The 13701-nt window shown below is 42.7% G+C and overlaps 1 protein-coding gene across 1 annotated transcript in view; it reads right to left on the bottom strand.

Annotated features, from left to right (window-relative positions):
• Positions 1 to 256: 256 nt before the first annotated feature.
• Positions 257 to 13701, bottom strand: part of WLS (Wnt ligand secretion mediator) — a 94863-nt gene continuing 81418 nt past the window's right edge. Inside the window, exons 11-12 of the mRNA XM_063106330.1 lie at positions 10987 to 11140; positions 257 to 1325 (exon numbers count right to left, since the gene is read on the bottom strand). Coding sequence (XP_062962400.1) covers positions 1216 to 1325; positions 10987 to 11140 — 264 coding nt within the window. The 3' untranslated portion in view covers positions 257 to 1215. The remainder of the gene's footprint in view (positions 1326 to 10986; positions 11141 to 13701) is intronic.

The following is a 13701-nucleotide window of genomic DNA, read 5'->3' on the forward strand; positions in this document are numbered from 1 at the left end:
TAAATGACAGACCTTCGACAGGAAACTGTATTCTCTCACTTTGCTATACCATGTTGCCTCTCCAATGACAGCATCAAAACACAAAGAAACAGGCTATTTGGGGAAGTGGGAATGGCAGGGATGTCTGCTTGTAAAGCAAAATGACTGTTTTCCCTGTTGCCGCACATGTGAGCATTCATTGCCAGCCTAGGGAGGTTAACAACTCAGGACAGAAAATGTTACCCTATCTGCAGGAATATATACTGCCCCCACACACTTTGATTTGATGGCAAAATATTTTAATTTTTCATAAAGCTATTTCCCCTCCACCCCCACACCCACACCACAGACTCACAAGGAAAAGAATCTGCATGCATTGTATTGGTCTGAGCAGGAGGTGGGGGTGTGCATATACATATATGCATATACATACAGGTTTATTTAAATGATTAGATCTACACTTTTGGAGTCTGTTTGAAGCATCTTATCAAAAGAAAACACATTTTAAGCAAGAGGTTAAAAAAGCTTTTCAGACCCAAAGGCCGTTTAATACAATAAATCCTACTTGGGTAGGTTAGCAAACATTTTTTAAAACCCACATCTAACAGACTGGTTAGTATTGGATATACAGATTTGGTTTAAAAGCTGAAATGCCCCTGGTAGAATAGACCTTCTCATGAAATTCAGTTATTTTATATCATGTCTTAAAAAAATAGGGACACATATCTATTGACAACTTAAATATTAACTCAATAGGCTACTTGGTGATATAAATAAGAAAAAAAAGTGGTCATGAACTAGGAGTGAGAAGACTATGACACCAGCCTACCTTGAACTGCAAAAGATGTTAAAATCTATCCTAGAATCTAAAACAGGAAAAAAAAAGAGTCAAATATTCCACTCAATATAGACTCTGTCCCCCAAGTACATCCCCCAACACACGAGGTTTACTAACCACCTGCTACAGATGTTACTATGTCACTAATTAACAATGATCACAGAAAATGTGCCATACCAGAGTTTTTGTTATCATACACAGTGCATTAGTGGCTGCAGAAATGTTCCTCCAAAAGCTACAGTCAGAAGACAAACCGACAAATGTCCACGCTGCTGGTCCAAGAAACCACAGCTAAGTGCCGCGAGGCATTCGTGTGCACATGGAGCTCTCGGCATGCTCCCCACTCTAGTTAGAGGGGCTGGGGGTAGAGACACAGTCCCAGCCAGGCGCTGCAGCTCCTATTCCTGGGCCTCCTTGCGGGTCAACTTATAGATCTCGGTGGGTCCGTCCACGTGGGTGATAGTGGTGGTGAGCTGGAGTTCTTCCCCACTGTGGACACCCAGATCGCCTGAAACAGGGTTTTCGGTGTTAGATGTGTTTAAGGAGAAGAGGAAACAAGCTGGGATTTATCTCAATAATAACCACTCTGCCCTGATGCCAGCCCTCCTTCACATTCTGAGCTCCTAGAGAAAACCAGGGCACACAGCATCCAAGCCAAGGGCCAACTCCCCATCTTTTCACTTTGATTTGCAGTATTTTTTTAATATCATTTTTGGCTTCCAGAGAACAGTCATTAACAATGCATGAGTTAGCTCACTGCTGATGTTATTCGTAGTAATTATTCACATTTAATGAGAGCTTAGTTTGTGCCTGACACTCTTCTAAATGCTTTATACATGATCTTATTTAATGCTCACAAGAGCCCTCTGAAGTGGGCACCGTGATCATGTCAGCTTCACAAAGAAACTGAGAGGGAAGTAAGGTGACTGCTGCAGGTAGAAGGTAGAGGAGTAGGCCCCCGACAGTGCTGGCAGTAAGGCCGAGGAAGGACCGTCTGACTCCCAGAACAGACAGTGGGCTAAGCCAAGACACACACCCCCCGACTGATGGGCAGAGCAGCCACCCACAGATTGCTGTGAAAACTTACCAAGCGGTGTTGCTATGCGAAGGCAAACAGACCCGCGTATCTACTAACAGATTGGGTAAGGTACCACGGTAAATCCAATGCATGTAGCAACAATTAGAGACTTTCCTATTCAGGAAAAAGTAGCAGAAATGCCCTCTGAATTTTCTTATCCCCTCCAGGATTCTGTACACACTAGTATCTTGAACTCGTCATCAGCGGACAGAGGTATTCTGCTAACATGAAATAATGTGGCCTTTTCTGAATCAGCAGAAAAAAAAAATGTTTCTGTGAGTTAAACCTTTCAAGTCTGCTACCAGCCATAACAATCGAGTGTTTAACTAGCAAAGGGAAAATGGAAAACATCCAGAACCAATCATGCTCAGCTCGACTAGGTATGGGGGTTCACATGTGCATGCATATTTGTGGAGAGGAGCACTGGGGAATAAAACGTTAAACGGGTGTCTGTGATTTTATATCGTGCACATATGATATGACCTAATTTTCTGGGACTGAATTTTTTCCTGGTTCAAAGCAGGCAATTAAATAAATAAATGCTGTTTTCAATTGGGATTTCATACCATAACTTAGAAGAAAGCCTCTGCCCTATCCTAAGGACTAGTGTCTTGTCACTTGTTTAAGAATTGTTGGGCATCAGTGAATCTCAAGGCCTTAGAACTCCAGAGGTCACCCCACACACTGGCCCTGCAGGCCAGTTGGCTGATGCCCTTCATGTGTGCCAAATGGGATTAGTTTTTCATTGTAGAGCCATTTCTCAGCAGCTGCAAAGCAAGATCAGCCTATAATTAAATGCCAGCCTGGGAGCTCTCTACCCAAGAGACTCCCTAGTCTCAGAAGTAAGGTCACTAGCTATTGCAGAGGACTGCTAATGGCATTTGGGGCTGTTTTGGCAAGGGTCTAACCCACAGGACTATAGGTAAGAAGTTACTAAAGGGGTATCAGCCCAAGCCTCCTGCACGTCCAAATTCACCCACCCTTGAGCCAGAGCGCAGCTGCAAAGTAAGGCTGATGAAAGGCTTCACCAGGGCCACCTTGGGCCACACTGAACCGTTACTTACACAATAAGCAAGTTCTCCCAGGCCACTAACTTGCATTCTCTCTCTCTCTCTTTTTTTTCTTTTTCTTTTTGGTAGCTGGCCAATACTAACTTGCACTCTCAATGCCGCAACTTCCAGTCCATGCCTCAGTCAGGCAGGTGGAGTAAGAGCCTCACATTTCTAGGTCAAAGCTAGTTCTGGATTGGCATATCTGGGGGTTGCATCAAAACCTCAAAGCCAGCCTTCATGATCTGCATGTCTGTGTGAGCCATCAAAATTTCAAAGAGAGTCCTGACCACTCCAGTTGACACTCTAGTTGACCCATTAGCACCTTAAAATATTTACTTAAGGAATCCCTTTCACTAAAAACTTAGAAATAGACACTAGAATGTAGTTCTACCAAGGTTTTGAACCAAAGATGTAAATCTTTAAGCTTAAAATAATGTGACTCCAATTAGTGTATGATCCCACAGATCACTTGAAGAAACAGCCAAAATTCCTTTGGCTTCTTTATTTAAACAGACAGCTATATTATATGAGTGCTTATCTTAATTCTTATCCCATGTCTGACAGAATTCTAAACACTGTACAAATACTAATGCATTTAGTCCTCATACCAGTACTCTGACAGATGTACTATTATCATCATTCCCATTCTGTTGATGGAGAAACTGAGGCACAGAGAGGCTAAGTAACTTGTCCAAGGACCAAGTTAGTAAATGGTGAAGTGGGATTCAAATGGGAGCAATGAGGCTCCAGGATCCAGGCTCTCAACCTTTAGGCTCCGCTGCCTCTTCTTAAATACTAGAGTTTCCAACAGCCAACAAGACTGGCAGTAATGTGTGAAGTCTGCATGTGATGCATTACGGTTATAAATACACACATACAATAATTTGGATGAACTGCTTGGCATATCAACTTTGTTTTTTCATCTGATGAAAGAGAATTTATAGCACACACACATCAGTGTTAGGAGAGCTGTTATTTAGGAGTATTTGCCATGTTCAGTGTTAGGGGCTTTGCATACCTTGTGTTTCCTTGTAAGATGCGAAGACACTGAGGCATAATTATTTCTACAGATGACGGCCCAGATCAATGCAACTCTGTGTAGTGAAATCTATGATTCTCCTATTTTTTTTTTTTTTTTGTCTGTTTGTTTTACTGCAGCATTAGACAACTCTCTCCTATAATTTTATTTTACCTTGAAGGCCAACTTTTCCCCCCAGGGAATGGGTGTGGGAATATGGCAGTAACATAACAGGAGTGGGGATCCTTCCAGCTGTCTCCAAATTCTGTGGCGACTCCTACTTCTGCCAAGGCCTTGTTCCATATGTTAGTCTCTCTCTTTTGGCTCCTGCTGCTCAGGGCACAAACATGCTCAAAGCCTCTACACACACACACACACACACACACACACACACACACACACACACAATTCTTTGATGTGCAGTAAATCTCTCTCCCTGGTTATGATATCAATTCATCTTAGCTAATTAACAATAAGATGAAGGCTTATTTCTTCCTAACCTTTGTGAAATGACACCCATCCCTGGCACTGATTTACTCTTAAAAGACTATGGCAGTGGATCATGTCAGTGGTGTCACATCCAGAGGGACGTAGCTGCTGCATTGTTCTAAATGCCTGAAACGCCTACTGAGGACCAGAAAAACCACATGTACTGAACACAGCTTTGGAAGACTGGCTGCATTTTAATGACAATCATTTGTGTAATGCAACAATCATCTGTCTATCTGTAGCCACTTCACTAAAAAGAAGGAAAACGGCTATGCTCTTTCTGAGGTTGTTTGACAGATTCTGGGAGAGACCAGAGGTTTTCTAATATTAGTAAGGACTACCTAATTCCATCCTCCCAGTCTTCACAACCACTGACACAAATGAACACCTCATTACCCGGTGGGGAAGCCGGGCAACTCCCGCCCCCTGAGTTCATATTTGGTTCTCAAGGTCACACACAACATGTGCTGGAGCCAGGATTCCAAACCAGTCTAGGTCTACCTCCAACACTTATGTTCTTTCCATAACACTTGCGACTCCACCCTTTTGTGATATTTTCCCTAGGCCCACGCCAACCTCTCTCCTACTCACCTTCAAAGCTAAGCTCAAATGATAACTCTTTGTAATGAAGTCCCTGGTTCATGGCAGAATAAGAAAAATAAGGAGAGAGTAGCATTTGTAAAGCTAAATAATTTCCATGCAAGGGACTGTTGTTTACTCCAAGATCATGTCTGCCCTACATTTTGGGTGTTAATATGATTGTCATGTTAAAAAATAAAACAGTGGATAGTAGGTTTTTTCAATCTTGCCGACACCTTGATCTCAAACTTGTAGCCTCCAGAACTCTGAGAAAATACATTCCTGTTGGTTAAGCCACCCAGTCTGTCCTACTTGTTTTGACAGCTCTACCAAAGTAATATATTTAGTAAGCAGAAAGTTCTCCCAAGAAGATGACCGAGGTGCACCCTATTATGGAAGGGTGACAGTAATTCTGAGACTCAGAAAAAATGATTTTAATTGACTGGGCAAGGAAAAATCACTGGTAGGACAACAGCCAAGGGAGAGGCCAGAGACAGAAAGGACCTGACGACAAATACCAGAGCAGGAGGTGCCAGGCTGGTGATGATCTGTCACCTGGTTCCCACCTTCGCTGGAGAATGGGGAAAGGCTGTTGAGACCCACCAATTCCATTAGTGCTCACAGACATCAAGGAGAAGCCCTGGGCGGTCGTGTACCGCACAATCAGAGAATGACCTCACTGAAAGGCAGCCACTGTCAAGGCCGCATGCCCCAGCCCAAACGCCTACTGAGGCAACAAAAGCTGAAGCCACCTTTCCTGTGAAACAAGGGGTGGGAGACCTTAGAAGCCCCCAGAAGTAAAACAGACATCAAGCAGTAGGTGGCCACCAAGACACGGAACCCGGGCGGCTGCTTTGCTTCCAGCACAGTGAGCACCTTGGACGGAAGGTGTTTCGTGTGAATAGAAACAGAAAGGAAAGGTGGCACTTAGGGGACTCTCTTGCTCCCACCGCCATGGTCATCCAGTCAGGAATTCCGTTTCTCACTTTTTGTCCTAAAACATGCTGATAAGAATGTTATAGACAAAAGAACACAAAAATCAAAGCTGTTGTCAAGAATTGTCTGGCTTCATAAGCAGTTCCGACTTTATTTTCCCCACGTGACTTAGTGACTGAGGGGTTTGGACAGCTTTTCCTGTGTGCAGGGCATCGCTGTTGGGCCCCTGGGAGATGGCGTTTTCCAAGAAAAGGGTCAGCATCAGCTGACACCATTCATTTCTGCCCGGGAAGACATCCAGAATGACTTGCCCTGGGCCACGGTGACAGGAAGGGAGAACCACCTCAACGAAAAGGCAGCAGCAGCTGGGCAGAAAACGTAAATACTCCTTGAAGGAAAGAGGACTAAAATACCATTGCTAAATACAAAAAAAAAAAAAAAAAAAAAAAAGGCTGATTGTTCATAGTCAAATTGAGCTCCTTGTTCTACTCTTTCCCCCTTCTCACTACCTTCACTTGACTAGCCTGAAAAAAATCGTATGTAGACGTGTATGTGCATGTGCACACGTATCTACACAGAAAATGATCATATATGTAAATATAATCATATACACACTCAATGATGGATGTGAATGTGTTTGCACCAACACCGGGTAAAGAAACCCAGAGCTCCACACTCCTGCGATTCCCATCCGCTGGTGAAAACACCCTAGCTTAGAGTCGTCCTGCCGTGTCCTATGTCTCAGGAGGCAGATGAGGAGATCTTGTCACCCAGACCAGGCTAATGGCTCTTTGAGAGCAAGGACTGTGTCTCTGTCACTCTTCTGAGCTTTGCTTCACTCTCTCTCATACAACTTAGCACAGTGCTAAGCAGTGAGGTGCTTGGTGGTTCATTTGTAAAGGGACTTTACTTTCTGATCCATACCATGGAAGAGAAATAGAAATATATGCGAGCAAATGCTCTTTGGAAATTTGGAAAGTGAGCCTCTCTTGAACTCGCTGCCCACTCTGTTCTTCTCTGTCCATTCTGTGACAACAGGGAAAAGCGAAGGTCTACGTTGAACACTTGTTTCTTCCCCACCCACTCCCTCCTGACACTTCTCCACACCTCTCTGCCTCCCAAACAAAACAACCCTCCTTAAAGGTTCTTGCCCTTTCCCCTTTGGCATCAGAAAGTGCTTGTCAAGCTCCTGGAAATGGGTTTCTTCCAGCAGTCCAGCCAGGATCCATCTCACGAAGGCAAGAAGCGTGGCACACCTGGGATTCATTCTCCACAGCAGCAGATCTGAATTCTTGGCTCTGGACTTTATAAGCAAGGCGGGGAAGCCCAAGCCCACTTAAAAATAAAAACTTTCCACAAGAAAGGAAAAGGAGCATCAGAAGGCTGCGGGAGGAGAAGGAATGCCATCCAGAGATCCAGAGAATTTAAAAGCACAGTGTATCCTCCTGAGAGCTCATTTTTTATGTTCCCATGGAATATAATAAACTAGGTCTTTCCAAGGAGCTTCAAAATCTCAGCAAATGCTCCATAATTCCTAGGACATGTTGTGTGGTCTGGTGGCAGATGAAGAGATAAAAAGTGAAAGAGAGCAGGGAAGGAAAATGATCAGAGGGCCCAACATGGAAGAGACTCCTTCCAAATGCACAAGGTCATAGTACCATGCAGGTAAGTAAAGGCATGACAAGCTGCCAGGAGCTCAGGGGGCTGCTGTGAAGTCACCGTCAGAGAACTGCTAAATCATAAAGCTACTGGGTCTGTCATCAGCATAGGATCCCAAAAGAGTGTGCCCACTAAACTGCTTGAAGAATGTTTTTCAACATGGCTCCACTGGCATTTCAGGCAGGACAATTCTTTACTACAAGGGACTGTTTTGGTCATGGCAGGACATTTAGCATCCCTAGAACCTGGCCATTAAATGACAGTGGCATGTTCCAGTCACAGTGGCAATCCAAACAACCATGAACATTTCCAAATACTCCTTAGTACAACCCCTATGGAAAACAGAATGGAGGTTTCTCAATCAACCACAGATAGATCTTCCACAGGATCCAGCAACCCCACTTTGGCACGAGTGGTGACAATCAGCTTTGTACCCCATGAATATTCATAACCAATAAAAAAAAAGAAAACAAAAACAAACAAAAAAAAGGATTCAGGGGATATGACCTATTGAGAACTATTCTTCCAGCTTTCTGTGAAATTACAGATCACGCTGTATTCCAAAAAAATTCTGATGGGGAAGAGATCAAGTTCTGATTCTCTATTGCAAGGTTTCAAGCCTAAGAAGGTGGCATTTGTGCAGGGCGAGAAGCCCTGATGGGAGCTGCCTCACACCTGGCTGGCAACTCAAGAATCCTCCCAACACCTGTACAGTCATCCTGCCTCGGCAGGGTCTGCGGCTCTGGGCTCACACATGCTGAACAGTGCTGCAGTAGGGCAACATTCTTACCCATGTTTGGAGACCTGTTATCTGTGACAAATAGCACCTCCTGGGTTGCCACTAAGTTCCAGGAGTGCTTTAACGCCCCTTCCTTGCTAACAGGAAGAAAGAGAATCATAGAATTCCATAGATCAGAAGGACTTTAAGAGATCATTTACAGTTGGGAGAAGCAGTGCACGGAGGGTTTAGTTTGTCAATAGTCATATAGTAAAAACAATGAGAAGAGTTATGTAGGTAAAGTGCTGTGGCACATAGTCAGTATGTAATAACTGCTACCTATCAGTATTATCATTCCAGCATCCCAGGAAGTCCAGCAATTGCTTTAGGTGATATTTCCCTGGAACTGCTCAAGTCAAGGACAGGGTCATGTATTTTCTGTCAAAGTCCAACAGGATGACCATAAAATGAAATCAAGATTCTTGTCTACAACCTGGAATCTGTTCCTGCTGGCCTAGTAGAGGCCCACACTTGAGAGGCTGCATGCTCCCACTTTCCACACACAGAATAAAAACAATGAGGGCTATCAGTGGAAAGAAGCTGAAGCTAGCCTAGCCTGCAAGCCTTCTAGGCAGGCAGTCAGTCAAACCAAGAGTTGGGCAGAAGGTAGGTAAGCCAAAGATCTTTATTCTTGGCTGGGACCCATGGCCAGAGAAGCACCTGAAACTGACTGTGACACAAATTCTTTACTCTAAAGAGGTCAAGGTGCAGGAGGGAAGAGAAGCCTCATGTCCAGGATGCTCTTACATGGAAGCAGGTGGTGGCTGAGACCACTCACTCCACAACCCTCGACCCTCAGCACAGATGCCCTCCTCTCCCTGCTCTTTTGTGTCTCCATCTCTCATGTCATTATCTCCCTTCTTTTGTCCCCCTCTCAAGATCATTGGCCCATGTGTGAAATATGACAGGTAATCTAGAATTCTTATTTCTTTTTTTTTTTTTTTTTTTGTGACCGGCCGCACCGAGCGCACCGGCCATCCCTATATAGGATCTGAACCTGCGGCGGGAGCCGGGAGCGCTGCAGCGCTCCCAGCACCGCACTCTCCCGAGTGCGCCACCGGGTCGGCCCTAGAATTCTTATTTCTAAAGCATTAACTCACTCAATATTTTTAAAGCATCCTTCAGAAGCAGTCCTTGCCCTTAGGGAGTAAATATCCCAATAGGAGAGAGAAGGCACCCCCATCTACTACATCTACACAGTCAGTGCCGTGTGTAAAGGAGAATCGTCTTCCCCCAGGCCTGTTCCTTAGAACTAGTTCCAAATGACACACTGCCTGAAGAAGGGGTTCCGGGGCCAAATGATCTAATAATTTTGGTAAATGCTGTTACCCCTACCCCTTTTAAAAGATTTACAGTTCAAATTAATGTACAAAATAAGGCATTAAAATGTCCTGCAGTGAAAGCCTCATTAACGCTGATCAACCCAATCCAAACTTATTGGACTACTAAAACCTACCACCATCCCATGGAAACAACATTCCATCGCATATAGTTTGCCGGATACTAATCGGGGTAGTTGAGAATAGGTTTCATAGAGGAGGGAGCTCTTTGACTGGGCCTGAAAGACGGGCAGGATTTCATCAGGCCCAGATGGAGATAGGATACATGATCCATTCATTCAGCACACATTCACTGAGCACGTTCTAAATGTGAGGCCAACCCTTGGCGCTATGGGGCTACTGCCTTGGTCTCCACTCCAAGGCAGAGTAAAGAGCACTACCAAGAATTTGAGAAAGGGCATCTTATGTTTGAGGAATAGCAAGTATGTGGTTAGGGCAAACCAGGTGTGGAAAAAAGAAGGAATAAGGCTGGAGCCGGACAGAAAAAGGAGCTATTAGATCAGTTGTTTACTAGGCCACTTATTACATGTTAACAGCCTAGGCGGTGATAACCACTTCCCTCTGCTAGTGGACAAACCTCTGGCAAGCCCGTCCCTTCTCTGGGCCTCAGTTTCCTCATCTATAAAATGATCAGATTGGCTAAACTCTTTAAGGTTACTTGAAACATCAACATCGCAGGGTTTCGTGATTATAAGATAGGAAAAGACAGCGCATATCAGCATTAAAGGTAAGGAAGGCTTTGGGAACAGGAGAATAGTTCTTGGTTTGGACATATGTGAAAAAACACCTTTGAAGAAAAATAAGCAGGAGAAAAATGCAGCCCATTCCATCTCCAACTTTCAGGGCCCAGTGGCCCTCTACCTGATATTTTAGGATTGTACTTCTCAAGCTGGAGGAATAAATACAACATACTTTCCAACAGTCAATTTTGCTCAAAAATTTGAGGAAAGCAAATTTGAGTTTTATACTAAAATTGGGACATATTTTAGAATAGAATGCAATATTCTCAACGTAGTGTAGTGTTTAAAAAATGAGAACTTAAAGAGTTATTTGGCGTATGTTGGCTTTTTGTCTCATGGCTCCAAAGTTTCTTGGGGTGCTCATTCACCGTTCCCAGTATTAGGAGTATGCTTGGAGGTAAAGTTTAACTGGTGAACCCAAAGCTTTAGCTATTTAAATCTTGTAGAGACAGAAGGCTACTGATCTTAAATTAAGCAGTGCTAAAGAGACTGGAACTCACCATTGGACTGGTCTTCCCCATAGTCCTTATGGGATGGTGCATATAAGAACATCAGAGCAAAAACATACAGGTTCCACATCCCATAGATGCCTGTGAAAAAGGCACTGTTCACTTGGACTGTGACGCCGCCCCATTTCCAGTGGCCTTCAGTCACCTATGGAAAAAGCACAGTGACATTCAATTGGAACAGAAAAGAAACATAACATCATATAGGAACCAATCAACACAAAAACCAGGTCTTTTCTTCTATATACAGGAAAAGTGAAGGGCCAAGTAAGACTCCATCTTTTAATCTGAATCATACCAGTATTACTTAAGGTCAACTGAGGGCTTACTATGTGTCAGGCACAAAGTCAGTGGTTCTTATCTTGGCAACACATTAGTATCACCTGAGGAGTATCTCTTTAGACTTTGTCATCCCTAAGTTAAAGAAATTTTGTTTGAGCTTAACACTTATCCACAATTATAATTCAGCCTCTGCTATCTGTCTTCCTAGCTGGCCAGGGACCAGTTCAGTTTGTGGCCATATCTTCCGTGCCCAATGCACCATGGGTATTCAATAAACATAAATTAATTCAAGACATGTAAGAAGACTCTGAACTTCAGTTTCCTTAAGTGTAAAATAAAAACTTGCACGGTTATTAAGGAGAATTAAAAATATTTCTAGAAACTGCCTGGCACACAACAAACACAATAAATCTTAGTTACTTATATAATGTCACTTCAAGTAAGTCACTCACAAAGGTAATTATAAAGCTTCCATAGGCTTTGCAATTCTGCAAGAGCTGTTTTGAAGCTGCTTTTGTCTGTGTTAACAACTTGGTAATTGTTTTAAAGCTGTCCGACTATAGGGTTACTATATGGATTACATCAACAACTGTCAACAGAATTGTTGAGCTGAGTGACTAATAATTTGTACCAGCTCTGAGATCAATGAAATGATTTTGATCACTTCTGCTTGCTACAAGAAATTTTAAATAGAAATGAAAGAAAGTATTGAATAAATGTTCCTGTGATAGCTTAATGAGGCTATGTTATATCAACCATCTTTAAGAACCACTTCTAAATTGTAAGATGGCAGCTAGATCTAAATGTTAATGACTTTAAAAAGCAGGTTGATTTTACCTCCTGCTTCTGATGCAGTGGATCTGTATTCATTTGGCACCCTCTTTATGCCCATGACACACAGGAGTCCTATGCCAAATAAAGGTATAGATATTTCCTTTTGAAAGACCTGGAGTGTCAATTAACCAGGTTAACTGATACAGACTTATCAGTTTTAGTTTGGCCTTGGTGACACATAATTGCTCATTTTCATGATTCGTAAACAAACCCCTACCATGAACTCTTCTTTATTTTGGAAAATGATTCACTTTATATGAAATGCCCGTGAATTTTTTTTTGGCAAAAAAGAATTTCATAACCATTACTGATTTTATGACAACGTACCAGCACTCAAGCTACTTAGGACTTAGAAATATCTCTAAATGTCACTCTTCTTACTTTTAAGTACAGAATATCCTAACTTTATAAACATTATAGTACTTAGAGCATCTTATGATTATTTTTAGTGCATATCACGGAAGGGGAAAAGAAACTTTAAGATAGTTCCTGGAAATATATGTACCTGCTGTCACAACCAAGAAACTCCTCCGTATGTGATTAAGGAGAAGCTTGGCTGCATGAGCTACAAGATAGGAATAGGGCCATTCAACACTATTAAGGAAGTGGACGTCTCAGCTCGGGGAAGGGCATGTTGAGAGACCCTACTTCCTGTGATATAAGCTGGGAATACTCAGTACTGATGATTTTGATGAAATTGATTCTTTCTAGGATTAGCATGACTGACCCCTCTAAGGAAACACCCACCCACCTGCAATGCCTGGTATACAATGGTGCTCAACAGAAATCTGCTGAATGAATAGGAGTCAAAGTATAGGGAAGTGCAGAGATGCCAGGGCAAATCCATGGGGGTGGAAAGTGGGGGTAGAAACTGCCACTGTTAAGAAACACCTGACTGAAAAGTAAAGAGAACATATTGCCATCCTTAGTAAATCCTAATTGCACTTAAAGGTGAAAGGAGATGCTAATAGGTGACGAGTGTTATTTCATTTAAATATTACTCTTTATTGTATTCGTTTCTTATCGCTTCAAACAAGTGGTTTACACAGATATTACCAAAGCTAAGATTCTTTCCTAATAATAACAAGGATAACCATAGTGAGCATTTGTTCAGCATTAAGGATGTGCAAGGCACTATACTGAGCATTTTACATAAAAGATATGATTTAGTCTTAATAACAGCTCTGTGAGATAGGTCAGGTCGGTGATAGTCCCATTCAACACATGGAGAAACTGTGGCACAGAGAGGTATAGTATCCTGCCCAAGACTGCTTAGCCAGAAAGTCATGGCTCCAACTCCAAAAGAAGGTGTTCTTAACCATTATACAACACAAGGGAAGGATCATTATCCTAAAAAGGGGTCAGTCTCTGGAGGTGGCATTGTGGAGCTACTACTGCATAAGGCCAAATGCCCTTTGGAAATTCACTTCATTGCTCAAAATACACATTATTTATACAGTATATATATATAGGTATGTGCATTCATATAGTAAAATATAGGCACTATATATCCTAGACATAGTAATGTAGGTATATAGTAAACTGGATATATATACAAACTATAATTTATAGTAGAGCCACTGGAAAGAGAAG

This window comes from Cynocephalus volans, chromosome 8, assembly GCF_027409185.1.
Source record: "Cynocephalus volans isolate mCynVol1 chromosome 8, mCynVol1.pri, whole genome shotgun sequence".
NCBI classification, from domain to species: domain Eukaryota; kingdom Metazoa; phylum Chordata; class Mammalia; order Dermoptera; family Cynocephalidae; genus Cynocephalus; species Cynocephalus volans.